Here is a 19,570-nt window from a genome sequence, read left to right as displayed (position 1 = left end):
AAAGCTCTCAAAGAGTAAAATACAACCAGCCTATTTGTTGTACTCACAGACAAAAATATAGTGAGTAATAGCAAAGTATATGTCTTTGACAATTATGTTGGTGTTGCTTATATGCTGCATTTTCACTTATAACTTCACAAAAAATAAACTGAACATCATTTACCATTTAGACAAGGTGATTATCTTTCAAACGAGCCCACACACAAGATAATCAGATGTATAGATCATTAGATAATCCACATGAAGCACAATGTTACATATGACCACCAGGAGATGGCGCCAAATACATGACACAGACTCAATGATGACTCAGATGGCACAGAATGAAACTCATCCTGTGAAATCTCATTACTAAAATCATGTCTGCATGCTATGCAAACCTTTAGTCATTGTTGTGTTTGCATGTGTAATTAGTTCTTATTTACAATTATTATGTTTTATTTGTTTGGAGAGGTTTTTGGACACTATGATAAATTATTTTTGTAATGTTATAACTTTTGATTGCTTTGTCGTATCAACAAAAGCATTTTCTCAGATACAGTTGACATGATTGGGAACAAAACAAAAGCAGTTTTTCGGAGCCACCTTATTTACACCCAGAGATATATGTCAAATATGAAAAATATGAAAAAAGTACTCTTTTGATTTTTCAGCAGTTTTTTAGGCTGTGAGTCTCAGAATGTATCATCATCTATATCATTAAAAAATGTGAAAGGTTTTCTTTACAACGATACCAAACACTTGACCCACCTTGTTGTTTTTTGGTTGAGTTATAAGCCTTTAATTTTGGGTATGCTACTGAAACAGGAAATCTTTAAAAACACATTCAGAGCTTAAAGGGTTAAAAATAGTGAAACAAACTTTTAAAAAAAACATCCTTTACTAATCATCCTCATCTTCATCACCTGCAGTTTCCTGGGTTAGGGTTAGGCTAACGGTGTAATTTTCTGACATTAATGGTGTTTGACTTTGTTTAACAGGAAAATAGATTTTATAATAAATGTATAATAAAATACATTTTAAAATGATTGTTTTCAGGGGAACATTGTGTGTTTGTGAGGTGTGTAACTCCAACACTCTCATATTCACATAAACAGCGTTTAGAATGTCACTTTATTGCATTTTTGTCGAACATCCTTAATAAAACAGAAATGAATGCTTCTTGAGACTTTTGTTCTCTCTCTCTCTCTCTCTCTCTCTCTCTCACACACACACACACACACACACACACACACACAGAGAGACACACACACACACACACACACACACACACACACAGAGAGAGACACACACACACACACACACTCACACACACACACACACACACACACACACACACACACACACACACACACACACACACACACACACTCACACACACAGAGAGAGACAAACACACAGAGACACACACACACACAACACACACACACACACACACACACACACACACACACTGCACAGGCATAAAAAAAGAGGATATTAGTTCTGAGATGAAGAATGTTTAATTTCGGTGTAAATACACACAAAGCGTTTTGCGCTCGTGATAAGCATCAGAACGGACACAAACGGGCTCTAACAGACTCGTATCGAACCGAATGAACTCAATAAAGTGTTGCGTCCTCCTCCACTGACCTGCACTTCAGTCGCTGATCCAGCCGATAAAAACCCGCCGCCGCAATAAAGAGCTGAAAGACACACAAATGAAACAGCAGATTCACACACAAAAGCTCCGAACAGGATTTAATATTGCTGCAATCTGTGAACAGAGTCAATTATTATTATGATTCTTTATGTTCTGTTATCGGTGAGAAACGTCAGTCACGGGCCGAATATGATGATTCTGATAATAAATACAATATGACACACACAAGAGATGGACAAACTTTACACACAATAAACATTTAATCACACAAGAACAATTATATGATTTAGATATTCTCTCTTTGTAATTATAGGGTTTAATTGTCTTTCATTATAAGTAATTAAGGACAATTATTTGAACAATATTAATGAATTATTGGTTCATTGTTCTTCAAGTTGAGATAATATTCTGTGTTCCTGTTCATGTCATGATATTCAGAGTGTGAGTGTTTTTATGTTTTACGCTTTACATACTTTAAGAAAAATTTAATAATTTGAGGACACATTTCTCATTAAAAAGCAGAATATATTATGATATTTACCGTTTTATCATAATGAGTTCCTATTATAATTCAGATAGAAAGAGAATATCAAGACTTGTCAGTCTGTGTTGCAATAGAATACTAGCATACTGCTTACTACACAGTACACACTCTATAGTGCCTATACTATTTAAAAAAAATAGTATGTGAACAAGCATACAGTAAAAGTCAGTAGTAAGGTGCATTATTGTCACTTGACATCATTACAGTTTTTCTATCATCAGAAATCTTTCCATTAATCCAAATGTTTCTACGTTCTCCTGTGGCACTCCTGATAGTGTGTTGTGCCAGCAACCTAAAAGACACGGGTTCTGGAAATCAGGAAGTCATCATATTCACATAATCAATGATGAGATGATTCAGAAGTTGCATTTTCCCTCTAAGATGGCATTTCTGCCCCACTGATGGTTAGGTTTAGGGTTTGGGATTAGGGTTTGGGGTTAGGGTTTAGGGTTTAGGGTTTAGGGTTAGGGCAGTGGTTTTCAAACTGCGAGGCATTTGTATATGACTTTGTAATAGCTTCTGAGTTCATGGGCAATGGAGGAGTCAGGAGACAGTGAACAGTCAATGTGATTATATGTATTACTCTTTCAGTGTCACAAGAAATATAAACAAAAAGGGCTCTTGGTGGCCAAAATACACACAAACAGGTTCGCAATAACATAAACTCTTCACACTCTTAGAAAACATGTCATGTCGCACTCTTGTGTCACTCTCTCTCTCTCACTCTGACGCTCTGGCGTGCCTTATCAGGTCTCCCTCTGCCATTACTATAATGCGAGACAAGTGTTAGAGTAATTACAATCCAGGTGATGAGCCTTACTGCTCTCCCTCTCCCGCAGACAGACAAATGACCACGCCCCCCATGCCACACACCCCCAACGCCGACTCAGGCCGGGGCAACATCTGGCCTGCCTACCCCCTGAGAAATTCAACGAAAACCATCTGCGCCCGGTCTGTGAATCACCTCGAACTTAAAGGGCTGAAGAGCCAGATACCAATGGGTGATCCGCGCGTTAGTATCCTTCATGTGGTGGAGCCACTGCAGAGGAGCGTGATCAGAACAGAGGGTGAAGGCCCGCCCCAGCAGGTAGTAGCGGAGGGTAAGAACAGCCCACTTAATCGCAAGGCATTCCTTCTCAATGGTACTGTACTTTGTCTCCCTGAAGGAGAGCTTGTGACTAATAAACAGTACCACCCGTTCCTCCCCTCCCACCTCCTGCAAGAGCACCACCCCCAGCCCCGTGTCAGATGCATCCGTCTGCAAAATAAAGGTTGAGAGAGAAGTCAGGAGCATGTAAAAGGGGCCCCCACAAAGTGCAGACTTTACCTTAAGGAAAGCCTGTCGGCACGATTCTGTCCACTGGACCGGGGGCCCCCTTTTTAGTAAGGTCAGTGACCGGGCAGCCCCAAAAACTGCCTTACCTCCTTTTTGGTCTTGGGCGTCGGGCAGGCCGCGATCGCTGTGGTTTTGTTAACCTGTGGACGCACCTGCCCATGACCCAAGTGGAACCCCAGATACCTAACTTCCACCCGCCCAATTGCGCACTTCTTTGGGTTGGCTGTGAGTCCTGCCTGTTGCAGCACTCTCAGGACAGCCCTCAGATGTTGCATATACAGTCATTACTATAAATGATAATATTGTCCAGATATGCGGTGGCAGATGTCGTGTGTGGTCTGAGGATCTTGTGCATGAGGTGCTGAAACGTGGCTGGGGCTCCAAACAAACTGAATGGAAGCATCACAAATTGGTGTTGTGGATAAAGCTGTTTTTTCTCCGGAAATTGGAGTTAAAGTGATCTGCCAATAACCCTTTGTTAAGTCCAGCGTTGAGTAAAATTGAGCCGCACCCAACTGATCAAGTAACTCGTCAATTTGTGGCATTGGATAAGCATCAAATTTGGACACCGCATTCACTTTCCGGTAGTCCACACAGAACCGGACCGAGCCATCGCTCTTTGGTACCAGAACTACCGGGCTGGCCCAATCGCTGTGCGACTCTTGTATTATGCCCATCTCAAGCACTGCCTCTAATTCTTCCTGAACAACCTTTTTCTTGTGTTCAGGAACATGATAGGGGCGGCTACGAACCACCACCCCCGGGGTGGTCTCAATATGGTGTTCTACAAGGTTCGTGTGACCAGGAAGGAGTGAAAACACGTCTACGAATTCCACTTGCAACCAGGCACTGTCTGTAAGCTGCAACGGTGAGAGTTGGTCTCCACAAGGGACCGAGGTGAACGAATTTGGTTTGGAAGTCACCTCCGGCCCGAGCTCCGCCCTCTCCAGAACTACCATCACCAAGTCTACAGGCACCACCTCCCTCCATGGTTTGAGGAGGTTGAGGTGGTAGATTTGATGTGCCCCTCCCCTATCCGTTCGCCTAACCACGTAATCGAGATCTCCAACTCATCGTGTGACCTCAAAGGGTCCTTGCCACTTGGCGAGTAATTTGGAGCTCGAAGTGGGCAGCAATACAAGCACTTTATCTCCCTGTGCAAATTCGCGTGGTCGTGTGCCCCTGTCGTACATTCAGCGTTGACGTTCTTGCGCTTGGAGCAAATTCTCCTGTGTTACCTGCCCCAAAGTGTGGAGTTTTGCTCTAAGGTTAAAAACATATTGAATTTGGTTTTTGCTATTCGAAGGTCCTTCCTTCCAAGTTTTCCGTATGACGTCGAGCACGCTTACATTAGCTCAAATGGGGAAAACCCTGTGGAGGCTTGCGGGACCTCTCGTACTGCAAACAACAGGAGTTTGAGCCATTTTTATAAATTTTTTGCATCTTCGCGAACGAACTTACAAATCATGTTTTTCAAGGTCTTATTAAATAGTTCGACCAACCCGTCGGTTTGCAGGTGATAAACGCTGGTGCAAATCGATTTAATGCCTAATAATTCATAGAGTCGCAAAGTGTATGTGACATGAATGTTGTGCCTTGGTCAGTGAGGATTTCCTTTGGAATCCCCACTTGGGAGATAATTTCGAAGAGTGCCTCCGCAACAATATGTGCCGAGATGTTGCGTAGAGGCACTGCTTCCGGATATCGCGTTGCATAGTCCACCAGAACTAATACAAAGCGATGCCCGCGTGCAGTCCACTCTAATGGTCAGACGAGGTCTATGCTAATTCTCTCGAGGGGACCTCGATCAATGGCAGAGGGCGCAATGGCGCTTTTGGGATGGCCAGTGGATTCACCAACTGACATTCACGACACGCTGCACACCATTTGCGTACGTCGCTGTGAATGCCCAGCAAAAAGAAATAGGTTATTATATGGTTAAAAGTCTTTTCATGACCTAAGTGGCCAGCCATTGGGTTATAGTGAGCTGCCTGGAAGAGTGTTTCCCAACGGCTCTTTGGTGCTAATAGCCGAGTTGTATTTTCTTTGGTCTGAGTGTTCTGTGTCACTCGATACAACTGCTCTTTAATAGAAAAGTATGGATATGCTGAGCGCAATATTAGGCTGGAGCTGTTGACCATCAATTACTTTCACTTGGTCAAAGGCGTGCTTGAGGGACTCAAGCGACTGCTCCAGAGGGAAATTCCCCTCAGGGAAGCCCCTGAGAACGGGAATTCCCTCGTCTGTGTCATCATGACGTGGAGCAGTCGTCGTCGGTCCTAGCACCGCCTCTCCAGCCATAGCATCACATGTCACATACCGCGACACCACTTTGCAGGACCCATCCACACACATTACCCTCAATACATTTTTAAAACCAGGCCAATTGGTTCCCAGAATTAGTGGATGGGTGAGGCGGGAATTAACCGCAGCCTTGACTCTGTGCCTTTTCCCCCTGAATCGTATCTAAATGGTAACCACCGGATACTTGTGAATGTCACCATGCACACACCTCACCCTCACCCATTTATTCTTATCCAATGCCCTGCCTTGCACCAAGCACTGGTGGACAGAGGTTTGAGAACAACCCAAATCCACCAAAGCTTGATGTGTATCCCTTTTACCTTTACCGATCAGGAATCGGGTGGAGCGTCAGGAATCTGGATCAGTGTCCCCACCTCCATCACCGGACACTGATCCTGGCAGTGCCCGGCTTCCCCACAGCTCCGACAGACCGGCCAAGGCTTTCCTACCACACTCGTGAAGGCGGTCTCGCCAACATGGGTAGGAGAGCGGAGGGAGACAGGGGGAGTAGGAGGGATGGACAAGGGGAGGGGTTTGGGCAGAGCTCCTACCCTCTTCCGGGGAGCCGGAACAGGGTGGAACTGGGAGGGACAAGGGGTGAGAATGGGACACTGGGGAGGGAGAGAGAAGAGAGAGAGAAAAGAGTGAAAAAAAGACACTGCTTCACTGCCTCCTGGAAATGCCACCATGAAGTCCTCTGCCAGCTGGACGGCCTCCTACAGCGACGCCGGGCGGTGGCACTGGACCCACTCGGACATTCCTCAGGGAAGCTGGGAGATGAACTGCTCCAGTACCACCAGATCTATGATGTTCACGGTGCCACGGGTTCCCTCGGCCAGCAACCATTTCCCGGAGGTGTCGTGCAAAGGTCGAACGGGTGGCCGTGCCTCCCAAAGCTCAGCGATCTGAAGTGCTGGCAACTCTGCTCGGGGCTACGACCAACCCGTTGCTGGATGACTTTTCTCAGGTGTTGGTAATCAAGGAGGCTGGCGGCGGGATCCTCAAAATGCAGCCTATAACGACTGTTAATGTTGTTAAATCTTTTATTGACAGTTTTCAGTTAACTGTAGTTATTTAAAAAATATTACACAGTATTTAAATGTTTCATTTGTGAAATTGCTAACCATTTAGTAAACCTGCCTCACTGTTGTTAAATCAGCTCTGGTGTGGTAGAGTATTTATTTTGGCATCATGTTTTTATTGTGCAGGGCCTTAGGTGTGGTGTGAAGAAACAAACAAATTAAAATGGATTTTACATATATTAGTGAAAATACCCTAAAAAATAGTAATCAAAAAATATATTTAAAAATATATATTGGGTAAAAAAAAAAAAAAAAAAGGTGGGGGCCCAGAATTACCTGGTTTGATGTGTTTAACTCTATCCACATTATTTTGCAACGCGTAAGTAAGCAGCGGCTGGATTTCAGGCAAATGTGAGAAAGTTCCGCTGGCATTGACTGCAGTGTAAATAACTAGAATGTTATAATACCAGAATTTAATTAAATGGGCTTGTAAACTATCACACGACCACAGGTGTCAGATGGCGCAGAGGACTGTCCGTGTCAGTGCCTGAATTCATTCATTCTGCCTGTGCAACAGTGTGTGATAAAACGATGGTGATAAACGGTAAAACTATATGTACTCAAAGTTTATGAAAATCGTAATTAATGATAATAATATTTCGACATATATTGCCAGCCTGTAATATAATGCAACATAATGTAGTATTTTTGTACAGCTAAAATGGCTAGAAGTGGCTGATACTGGAAGTGGTCCACATTCAAGGCTGATAATGGCAGCGCCCTAGTTATGCTGAAAAATAAGGTGGATAGAGATGAAACCGCCTGACAGTCATAAAACACTGTGTTTGTGTGGGTTAGTGTGTGACGTTGTCAAGTACTGTCATTAGCATTGCTAACATTTAATTGTTCAATTATAGTGTCGTGCTCTCTGCAGCATTTCTAAATGAAGTTCAACCTCTCTCTCTCTCTCTCTCCATGTGTGTGTGTGTGTGTGTGTGTGTGTGTGTGTGTGTCATTAGCTGTAGTGTCTGTTGAATCTGTAATTGGACACTGAAGTAAATCACAAGAGCTCTTGATGTGAAAAGGTCCAGCAGGAGAATAATGCACACCATTTCTTACATAAGACGGAATCCTGATCATACAGTCATATTCGTTATGTGAAAGACAATTTTAAAAATAACTGGATTTCTAAATTTTTCTCAAGAAAATGTGAGTTGTCGCTTTGTGTTCAGAGATGTTGTTTATTGAAAAGAGTCTGTGTGATATTCTGTTCTCTGACTGGAGTCACTCCTTCAGTGTAAGTCAGTGGGGGGGGTTTAAGTGAAAATGGTCAATGAGATCCATAACACATGCATTAGAGGAGATATAAACTTCTATTTAGGAAGATTAGTCTGCAACCAGCCTGGATGACAGAGAGACAGAGAGAGAGCAGTGAGGTGAATGAATGGGTGTGTTGTCATAAGACAGGCGAGTGAGACCCATGTCTCTCTCTCTCTCTCTTTCTCAGAGTCCCAGACAGAGCAAGAGCTGAACATTCAGGAGTCGCTCTGAGAAAGGTTCTTCACCAAAGACAGACTGCGAGTAGTTCTGTAGTTAATGCACACAGCAGCTGCACTGAATGCAGGATGAATCTCTGCTTAGTGAATCTATTTATACACACACAGTCAACATCACCGCAACAACACATGTGACTAATTTTCAACAGCAAGAACATGATACACGACACCTACAAATCTATCAAGAATCCATCACAGAAACTCCAAATTGTCAATACAAAATCCACCAAAACTCATGTTGTCGGGATGGTATCCAGTGTTGTAAATGTATTCACACAGGAATCAAAATACAAAGATACCACATGTGTCGTCATTAAAATTTAAAACTAAATGTTGCATTGTGTGTTGATTCTTGTAAAAAAAACTAAGATGTTCATCATCATGACTCACTCATCTCATCTGAAACTATCAGTGTTGGGTAAGTTAATGAAAAAGTAAATCACATTAATAATTACTTTAAGGTTACTTTCAAAAACACTTTTCACAGACAGAAGTTTTCCCTTAGATTTCCTCCTAATTCGTTGTCATACACTGTGTTCAGCTGTCACAGAAATGTAAACAGACGTACAAATGAACATAATTCATGTTTAAAATGTATTCTACATAAATAAGATTATTTTATAAATATGTAAGAATCCAAGTAATGTCCTTAAATGTAATTAACTTACTTGAAGGTCAGTAACTGTAGACTGATTACAAAAACGTAAAATGTAATGCGTTACACTAGGCTTGGGATCGATGCTATTTTACACATCGATAATCAGAACATTTTCCAGAGGATTATCAATCTATATCGCCATTTTTTTCAGATATAAGTAAGGCTACTTATTGCACAATAGTCTTTGTCTCTTCAAATATATTTCTCAACACAACTTTGGTAAAGTGTGAATGGCAGGGTTAACCCTTTAAGCTCTGAAGATGTTTTTAAAGATTTCCTGTTTCAGTGGCATACCCAAAATTACAGGCTTATAACTAAAAAAAAAAAAAAACTAAAAAAAACAAAACAAGAAGGGTCAAGTGTTTGGTTTCATTGTAAAGAAATATTTTCAATTTTTTTAATGATATAGATGATGATACATTCTGAGACTCTCAGCCTAAGAGACTGCTGAAAAATCACTTTTTCAAAAAAATGTACTTTTTTTTTATTATTATTTTTCTTATTTGATATTATATATATCTCTGGGTGTAAATAAGCTAGCTCTGAAATACTGCTTTTGTTCCCAATCATGTCAACTGTAACTGAGAATTTTGTGAATTGATATGACAAAGCAATCAAAAGTTATAACATTACAAAAATAATTGATCATTGTGTCCAAAAGCCTCTCCAAACAAATAAAACATAATAATTGTACATAAGAACTAATTACACATGCAAACACAACAATGACTAAAGGTTTGCATAGCATGCAGACATGATTTTAGTAATGAGATTTCACAGAATGAGTTTCATTCTGTGTCATTTGAGTCATCATTGAGTCTGTGTCATGTATTTGGCGCCATCTCCTGGTGGTCATATGTAACATTGTGCTTCATGTGGATTATCTAATGATCTATACATCTGATTATCTTGTGTGTGGGCTCGTTTGAAAGATAATCACCTCCTCTAAATACGGATATGTGATATTTTATGTTCTGATTTATTTTTCATGAAGTTATAAGCGAACATGTGGCATATAAGCAACACCAACATACAGTAATTGTCAAAGACATATACTTAGCTATTACTCACTATATTTTTGTCTGTGAGTAAAACAAATAGGCTGGTTGTATTCTACTCTTTGAGAGCTTTCCAACAACATATGACACATGGATATTTGATCAGTTTGATGTTTTACTGATTATAATAATATTTACAGTGCATTTCTTTTAAATAAATGATCAAAACTGAACACTTCTGATTTGTCTGCAAATTTCAAAGCACTTGTTCAGTTTTGGTCATAATGTCTACATGCATTGGAAAATAGAGCTTCTAATCTTTCAAACGACACCTATTTTGTGTTGGTCAAGACTGTAGTTTTGAATATTTTGATGATTTTATTTTACAGCGGGCCCAAAGGGTTAATTAAAGGGGGTCACACACTGGACGCGTCTGGCAGACGACATGTCAGGTTCTAAAATTAGAAACAATTATTTTCTATTAAGGTATGCACAAACTGCCGCCGCTTTAATCATTCAGTTTGCACAGTTACACCAGTTTTATACACTAACCTGCAAACTCATCAACGTCACTTTTTTCTTGAAGAACAAAAACCTTCGTAACATTTGTGTGTATGGTGATGACTAGATCCACAACTTAGTTTTGACTGCCACCTCTACCGCATCGAAGGTCCTTCAGTATTATATACAGTAAATGTTGTATCACCCCCTTGTGGTCTCCCAACGCTGTTACACCAGACTACATTAAAGGGAAGGCCAACTGAAATTAAAAATTGGAAGGCACACAAATTAGGGTTGTAATTTAAATGTCGGCTAATTTATTGATGCCTCAAAAATGTATCAAGAAAATAACATGCCAATCAATAATCGATTTATCAACATTCCTAGTTACACTACTTTTTGACCAAAAAAGTATATAGATTACAGTAACTAATTGCTTTGTTATCGGTTTACCCCAACACTGGAAACTATTGGGTGTTACAAGGGCTACTTATTTAAAAAAGTAGGTATTATACTGTAAATTATTAAGTTACTGTTACTTGCTACTTCAATAAAGTAATTGATTACATAACATGTGTCTTGTAACATGTTTCCTACAACACTATGAACATAGTTGTTTACATGGTAATTCAACATTGAACATGAGCTAAAACTTCAGAATCAATTCTCAAATTTAACTCCAACTGATGAGGTCTATAACAGCTGACTGGACCATGCCAACCAGTCAAACACTGACCCCTGACCTGACCCCTCGACTACAACAAGCCACTTCACTCCTGGGGGTCAAAGGGCAAAGGTCACAAGTCAAATGTAAGTGGAGAAACAACTATCACTCTCATTTTATTTAGATTTCCTCTTTTCTTGTGCTTCTATCTTCTCTGATTGCTCGTTTTGTGCTTGTGTAGTAAATGTTTGATTTCTAGTGATTCCTTTGAAACATCTTCAGCCACAGGTGGATGAATATCAGGTGTGTTTGTGCTTCAGGACTATAGAGGATAAATACCCTGCTTTCATGTGTCGTCTGACATGATGTGGAGATTTCACAGACAAGGGCACAATTGTGGTTGTCACCAAACACTGATATATTTCTTTTGCTCTCTAAATTCCTCCATATTATTTCTGCACAGGGGAGCAATTTGTCTGTCATGCGGCCTGCGGCTTGACCTCTCTCTCCTGCCATTATTCTGACAGCGATCTTATTAGCCGAAAGTTGAGCCGGCGCATCATGAATTTGCCCACTGTTTTGGGTCGGTTGTCAGAAGTCTTTTTTCAGTAATTAATTGATAAATATATTAATTATGAAACGGGTTGGCAGCACAATCAGATGGTCATGCGTCCAGTTTGGCCGTTTTTCTGATAAGTTGCTCTTTGTTGTGGCCGCTCAGGTTTCGTCGGGTCTTATCGACGCTCATCCCATTTCCTGCGTGCTGTAATTAAACGAAGGGTTTCTTATTGCAAGTGCCCCATTTAGACTCTTTCTCTAGTGTTTCAGGTGTGACGCCTGACGCCAGACAAATCTCTCTGCTGCCCTCCACTGAACACTTCAATAACTGCATATATGATCACATTTAACGCCTGATGATCGGTCTAAAACTGTTGTCATTCTTTCACAGAACTAGCTTATATTAAAACATTTAGCAGATGCTTTTATGCAAATCATCCATCACAAGCAATTTGTCATAGAAGAGTAAAAATATCTGCAGTATTCAACACTCCCAAAAGTGTTGTTTGTGGGGTTGAAACAGTGTGTTTCCAGTAGATTATTGGAGATTTGGGCTTTTGTAGATACCCATGAGGATCAGTATAAACTCAGGATTTTACATATTTAATGATATTTCACAGATCATCTTCTTTGTTATCGCGTCTTCTCTAATGAGACCCACTTACACCACAGCTGCTGTTCAGAGGTCTGAACTTTACACAAAAGGATCACAAATGACTCGCTGAGACAGAAATTAGGCCACATATGATCTGACGATGATCTTATAGGAATAAGAACACCATGTAAGATCTAACGAGATGAATGGGTCTCCACCAAAAATTGAAACTTCTGGCAAACTTGCCGGCAGGAATGGGAGGGTTACTTTTTAAATGTAATCCGTTACCAATACAGATTACTTTGTAATGTATTCAGTAACTTAATCCAGTTACCTCAATAAGAACGTAATGTATTCAGATTACTTTTTTTGATTAGAGGAAAGCAGTATTTAAAGACTTTTAATCATGCCTCCTGAATGCAAACAAACCGTGTTTGAGAAATGTTATGAGTGATGTAGCTGTGATTATATACAGTATAAGAAAAAACATGAAAAACAGGGACACTGCCTCTTTAATAGGAAAACTGAATATGTTCAAATGTAGAACGACTCCAAATCAGGTGATCTGTTACAGAAAACAGTTTATTTTCAAGCAAATACAGTTAGATCAGATGCACTGAATTATGTCTTAGTTAACAACATCTGACAGGATATACCTCAGATTCCATGTATTGCAGTTAGCATGTGGACTAATTAGCACTGATCATTCATGAACTTCTGACTGCAGTAGGTAGATCACATGCTATCTTCATCATCATGCTCATCCTCTTCATTATTATTATTATTAACAATGACTCCAGTGTCTGTCCTCTGCTTGCTCACGATCCACAGTCAAACATCACTAGCGAACATTTATAGGTGAGTCTATGTTTATGTTTAAGGAGGATTTTAATGACAAAAAATAAAATAAAAAATTGTATATATATATATATATATATATATATAAACCTTTTCAGTGTGTCTTGATTTACTTATTCCTACTTTTTATGAGTTTTCAAATGTTACATTTGTAAGTATTTCTCCCTCACCGATACTTTTGAACTTCTTAAGGATACATTTATAATAAGTATCAAAATCAGATAAGCTATCCATTGCACTTTCCACAAAAAATACTCATATTTCTCCAGTGTTGCGATAAAACATCCCTTTTAATGGTTTGAGCTCGTTTGGAGAGCACAGTTGATGTGAGACAGGTGTTAATCGCACACGTGACAGTAAAGTCACGTGAGTCACGAGAGAGAACCAGCAGAGATCGAGCGCGCATCTGATCATATCTGTGCCACTCTAAAGCAAGCAGCGGGCTTTATCATTTTATGACAGGAGGATATTTTGTTTATATTTTTATATATTGAAAATTGTAATCCTGCTAGTAATCCCAATTTTTACCAATTGTAACTGTAATCTGAATACGTTGAGTTTTTCTGTAACGGATAACACATTTTTGTATCCTGATTACACAGTGAAGAAGTATTCTGTTACTCCACAAGCCTGCTTGCCGCAAATTCGCCACTCATTATTTTCACACGCAAATGAGCTTTGAGGCAAACGCTTTACTGAGGTTTGCTGGAGGTTCACCAGTACCGGCGAAGAGCTGCAAACTTCTAGCAAACATTTGTAGCGAATCATAAGCTCATTTGCATGTGAAAATAATAAGTGGGAAATTTGCGGCATGTTTGTCAGAACTCTAGATTTGTTGTAAGGTTATTCATCAACATACGACTAAACATACATGCTTACTGAATTCAGTTAAAACTGGTTTTGGCGATAGTTTGTCCAAAGAACCTACATATATTTTTTCGCTATAAACCACAGAAATAATGTTATAAAAACTTTCATTAACATAAACACTATTAAATGATATAATGCTTATCAGAGTCTTTTTTTTTATCCCCTTTTCTCCCAGTTTGGAATGCCCAATTCCCACTACTTAGTAGGTCCTCGTGGTGGCGCGGATACTCACCTCAATCCGGGTGGTGGAGGACAAGTCTCAGTTGCCTCCGCTTCTGAGACCGTCAATCCGTGCATCTTATCACGTGACTCGTTGTGCATGACACCGCGGAGACTCACAGCATGTGGAGGCTCATGCTACTCTCCACGATCCACACACAACTTACCACACGCCCCATTGAGAGCGAGAACCACTAATCACGACCACGAGGAGGTTACCCCATATGACTCTACCCTCCCTAGCAACCAGGCCAATTTGGTTGCTTAGGAGACCTGGCTGGAGTCACTCAACACGCCCTGGATTCAAACTCGTGACTCCAGGTGTGATAGTCAGCGTCAATACTCGCTGAGATAACCAGACCCCGCTTATCAGATTCTTTAAACAGCTGCTCGTCTGCAGTGTGACGTCACGGTTCTTTCCTCTATAGGATTTTTATCTTATTTCATATATATTAGTAATTACAGCTAGTTCTTGTCATTTCTATCATTACAACTTTTTGAATGGTCCAAGTGGACAATGGAAGAGGAACATGCTATCGGAATTATCCTACTTCCCACTTCTGAAGTGGTAAATACAGGTGTCGCGTTCACGTGATTAGTTGTCGGAAAGAACCGGAAACATGGATGATGCCAGGTTCATTCATGCATATTTTTGAGGAACTTTTATTTTGACATCATAATACATATCACTCAGTAATCTTGCTGTCGATAATGGAATTTTGGTCAAACACAAGCTCTTTTCACTTTGTAAAAATGTACAACATGCATCTCGGCAACTCTGAGTTCTCTGATCTCTGATAATTATGACTTGAGGGGTCGTTCATGTGCAACTTCCAAGTGTGAAACTCATATTTCCGACAGCACGTGAAGGCAGCATGAGGAAGTAAACAGCTGATGATGATGATTGTAGTGTCGTAAGGTAAATCCAGTTGGCTTGACGGTTTTTGATGTGTGCTTGTGGCCTTGAATAGATAACTCATAATAAAGTGCAAATGTCCATATCTTTGCATAAAGTTGGATATGCCAATCCATTTATTGTCCATTTCTTTCACAATTTAGCTAATATAAACAAAAACATATTCCATAATTCCAAGTCTAAATTTGCACTTGAAACCTCATTTTCCATTCCGGTCACGCTCCCGCTCAAAAACGTCAGCTTGATATCGCCTGCGTCAACTAGTATAACCTCCGACAATGATGGCGATCAGAGGACTTTAGAGGCGCATTTACTGCATCCTGTCGATATGCCGTGAAGCTTTGGTGTGCCTATCAGTCTTCTGTGCTCATTACAAACACTGGAAAGAAAAATATTCAGACACTTTTGATGTTCTGGTGAAATTCAGCAGCTCTCGAGACTCTAACTGCATGATGCCTAAACAAACACAGAGAATCAGGAGATTTAAAGTGTCAGAGGTCATGTCATGATTTCCGCCTCACCTGTAAGCGAGTCAAATGTGAGTGGCTGCAGGTGATGACACGCGTCTCTATCAGCCAATCTGAGCTCAGATCGTGTTGCAGGACTGGCAGACGCTCACTCCACAGGAGATCATTATGAGAACCACAAACTGCAGGTTTAGAGCCAAACAGATACGAGCCCTGTTGAGACGTCTCTCTGAGAGAAACATGAGATCATGACTGCTCAAACTCATCTGTCTTTGGAAATGATTTTAGAACATCCGTCAACATACTGGAACAATCTGGAACTCTCTGAATAGAAACTGTAAATAGGGGTTAAAAAATCCCCTTGTCTATTTATTGTATGTTATAAAAACAATGCTCACTGCATCAGTGAAAATATCAGCAGAAGACACAAACCTCTGAACTGTTTCAATAATCCTGTCTGAACTAAAAAAGGGAAATGGCTCTACCTGCTGGTCTGACAGATTACACTCAAGAATCATCGTTCAATGAGTACAAACGTACAGTTATTTCTCCTTTCTGCTTTTTCAGTATCACTGTGAATGTAATGAACCATATCTTCAATAATATCTCTGTTTATTCCCTGTTTGGGAGCAGAATTAATGAATGAGGATTTTTCAATAGAAACATACTTTAATATGCACAATAACTAATTCTTAGATTTCTGTTGCTCTGGACTTTTCTGTTTTAGATGTAACTCACAGACTGCTAAAATAGTTTTTATCAAGACTAAATCTTCTGATCTTCATGATCTCAACAGGAAACTCAACACAAAGTCCTGTGTTAAGGTGAAGTAAGCATCTATACGGTACACGATCTCCACGGACTGCTGAATATGGTCATGTGATTCAGTGCCGCTGCTGTTTATCTGATAGAAGAATCAACAGTACCAATTACAGGAGGTTTGAGGATCTCCCTATTTAAAGGGACAGTTCACCCAAAAATGAACATTCTGTCATCATTTACTCACCCTCATGTCATCCCGGATGTGTGTGACTTTCTTTCTTCTGCAGAACACAAATGAAGATTTTTAGAAGAATATTTCAGCTCTGTAGGTCCATACAATGCAAGTGAATGGTGACCAGAACTTTAAATCTCCAAAAAAGCACATAAATGCAGCATAAAAGTAATGCATAAGACTCCAGTCGTTTAACCCATGTCTTCAGAAGTGATATGATAGGTGTGGGTGAGAAACAGATCAATATTTAAGTCCTTTTTTATTACAAACTCTCCTCCCTATCCAGTGAGTAAAACAGTAAAACAAAAGAACTCATGAAGAACGTGAATGTGCATTGGAGGGCTGTTTGAAAGTAGAGAATTATAGTAAAAAAGGACTTAAATATTCATCAGTTTCTCACACACACCTATCATATCACTTCTGAAGACATGGATTAAACAACTGGAGTTTTATGGATTACTTTTATGCTGCTTTTATGTTACCAATAGGTTGTTGTAAGAAACAAATTGATAATTAAAACTTTATCAACTTTAAATCGTTGCTTCCGGTTGAAATGTCCTAACTATTGCATGACATTCATTCCTCTGTTGAAAACAAAGCGCACGTTTCCAACTTCTCGTGTGAACGCACCATAGCGCTTACGTCACTGATGCTTCGACTGCTAGCAGGAAAATATTTTTTAAAGTTAATAAAGTTGTAATTATTGGTTTGCTTCAGAAGACATTCAATGATCGACTGGAGTCATGTGGATTACTTTTATGCTGCCTAAATATGACTTTTGGACCGTCAAACAGCCAGCAGTCTAATGGCACCTGTTTACTTGCATTATATGGACAAACTGAGCTGAAATGTGCTTATAAAAATCTTCACTTCGGTTCCGCTGAAGAAGGAAAGTCATACACAATTACTAACATAACTAAACATATACACACAAATATATATAAATTAAGTCTGTCACTGCGTCCAAACATCCATACTTCCCTATTATTTAGTATGTCAATGGAGTAGTATGTCCGAATCCTCTGTATTCATAGAACAGTAAGCGAGAAATACCCAGATGACCAACTATTTCCAAGTGTGGATCGACTGGACGCTTTACAATCCCATAATCCTTCGGGAGCTGAGGAGACGTCACGTTCAAAATGCTGGAGTTAATAAACCAGTGGAGAACTGCGACTCGGACGGCTCTTCTCAAATATAAAGTATAAAGTATGTCTGAAATCTATTCATACTACTCGCATGCATATCTAAAAGAACGTACTGTTTTACCGGTCGAGAAGTGCGTCCTTCATCATATACAGTACGTACTTTGACAGTATGCGGTTTCAGACGCAGGGGTAGTAAGTAAATATAAATGAAAATGACTCGAACACACACTCAATGCTGTGTGTTTTTGTGTGTTAGTGTTCGTGAGAGATGTTTGGAGGAGCAGCGCAGACGCAGGCAGAGATCCATCCGGAAGATCGACACCTTTGGCTCGTTTCTGCTCTGCTTCACTCCGTACGTCATCACAAGGTCAGCGTGAAGGTCAAGATCACAGGCACACTGATGCAGTAAACACAAAGGTTATGGGATGAGATCTCAACCATTCCAGATCTGATCCAGAGCTTCACAATCTCTGTCGTCGTCACAGAAGATATCAGATGGTTCTGAACGGATTCCTCACGCTTCTGAGGCTCAAGCTGAAATCTGGTCTGGACTGAGACTCATCGTCCAATCATTTAAGAGATTTCTTTGTTCAGGAAGTGAGTAACTGCAGTATAAAGCAGATCAGTGTTGAGTTGTTCAGATTCCAGAGGACGATAACAAAACCAGTATGCATCATATATAATGAAAATGCTACTTCCTACTGTGTGTTTGAGAATCTGAAGAAAATGATTATTATGTAATAAATTAGTGTATTTTTTAAAGTGTAACAATAGATGAGCAGCATTGATATGTTTACTCTATACAATATAATCTGGAATGGTAATTAACCTTTTAAGCTCGGATGGGCCGCAAGAAAACAAATCATCAATAATATTCAAAACTACAGTCTTGACCAACACAAAATAGGTATCGTTTGAAAGATTAGAAGCTCTACTTTCCAATGCATGTAGACATTATGACCAAAACTGAACAAGTGCTTTGAAATCTGCAGACAAATCAGAAGTGTTCTGTTTTGATAATTTATTTAAAAAATTAACACTGCACATATTATGGTGATCAGTAAAAACAGCAAACTGATCAAATGTCCATGTGTCATATGTTGTTGGAAAGCTCTCAAAGAGTAGAATACAACCAGCCTATTTGTTTTACTCACAGACAAAAATATAGTGAGTAATAGCTAAATATATGTCTTTGATAATTATGTTGGTGTTGCTTATATGCCGCGTTTTCGATTATAACTTAATGAAAAATAAACAGAACATAAAATATATAAAAGAGGTGATTATCTTTCAAACGAGTCCACACACAAGATAATCAGATGTATAGATCATTAGATAATCCACATGAAGCACAATGTTACATATGACCACCAGGAGATGGCGCCAAATACATGACACAGACTCAATGATGACTCAAATGACACAGAATGAAACTCATTCTGTGAAATCTCATTACTAAAATCATGTCTGCATGCTATGCAAACCTTTAGTCATTGTTGTGTTTGCATGTGTAATTAGTTCTTATGTACAATTATTATGTTTTATTTGTTTGGAGAGGCTTTTGGACACTATGATAAATTATATTTGTAATGCTATAACTTTTGATTGCTTTGTCATATCAACACAACATTTTTCTCAGATACAGTTGACATGACTGGAAACAAAACAAAAGCAGTTGTTTTTAGCCACCTTATTTAAACCCAGAGATATATATATAAGA

General features: G+C 39.7%; 1 protein-coding gene across 1 annotated transcript in view; it reads right to left on the bottom strand.

Annotated features, from left to right (window-relative positions):
• Positions 1-4,512, bottom strand: part of si:zfos-911d5.4 (uncharacterized) — a 28,009-nt gene extending 23,497 nt beyond the window's left edge. The window contains exons 1-2 of the mRNA XM_051667370.1: positions 4,446-4,512; positions 1,633-1,685 (exon numbers count right to left, since the gene is read on the bottom strand). Coding sequence (XP_051523330.1) covers positions 1,633-1,685; positions 4,446-4,512 — 120 coding nt within the window. The remainder of the gene's footprint in view (positions 1-1,632; positions 1,686-4,445) is intronic.
• Between the last annotated feature and the right edge of the window lie 15,058 nt (positions 4,513-19,570).

The sequence above is a fragment of the Myxocyprinus asiaticus genome, chromosome 32, assembly GCF_019703515.2.
Source record: "Myxocyprinus asiaticus isolate MX2 ecotype Aquarium Trade chromosome 32, UBuf_Myxa_2, whole genome shotgun sequence".
In the NCBI taxonomy this organism is placed as follows: Eukaryota; Metazoa; Chordata; class Actinopteri; order Cypriniformes; family Catostomidae; genus Myxocyprinus; species Myxocyprinus asiaticus.
The sequence above is the reverse complement of the archived record's forward strand: the minus strand, read 5'-3'. Positions and strand labels throughout refer to the sequence as shown.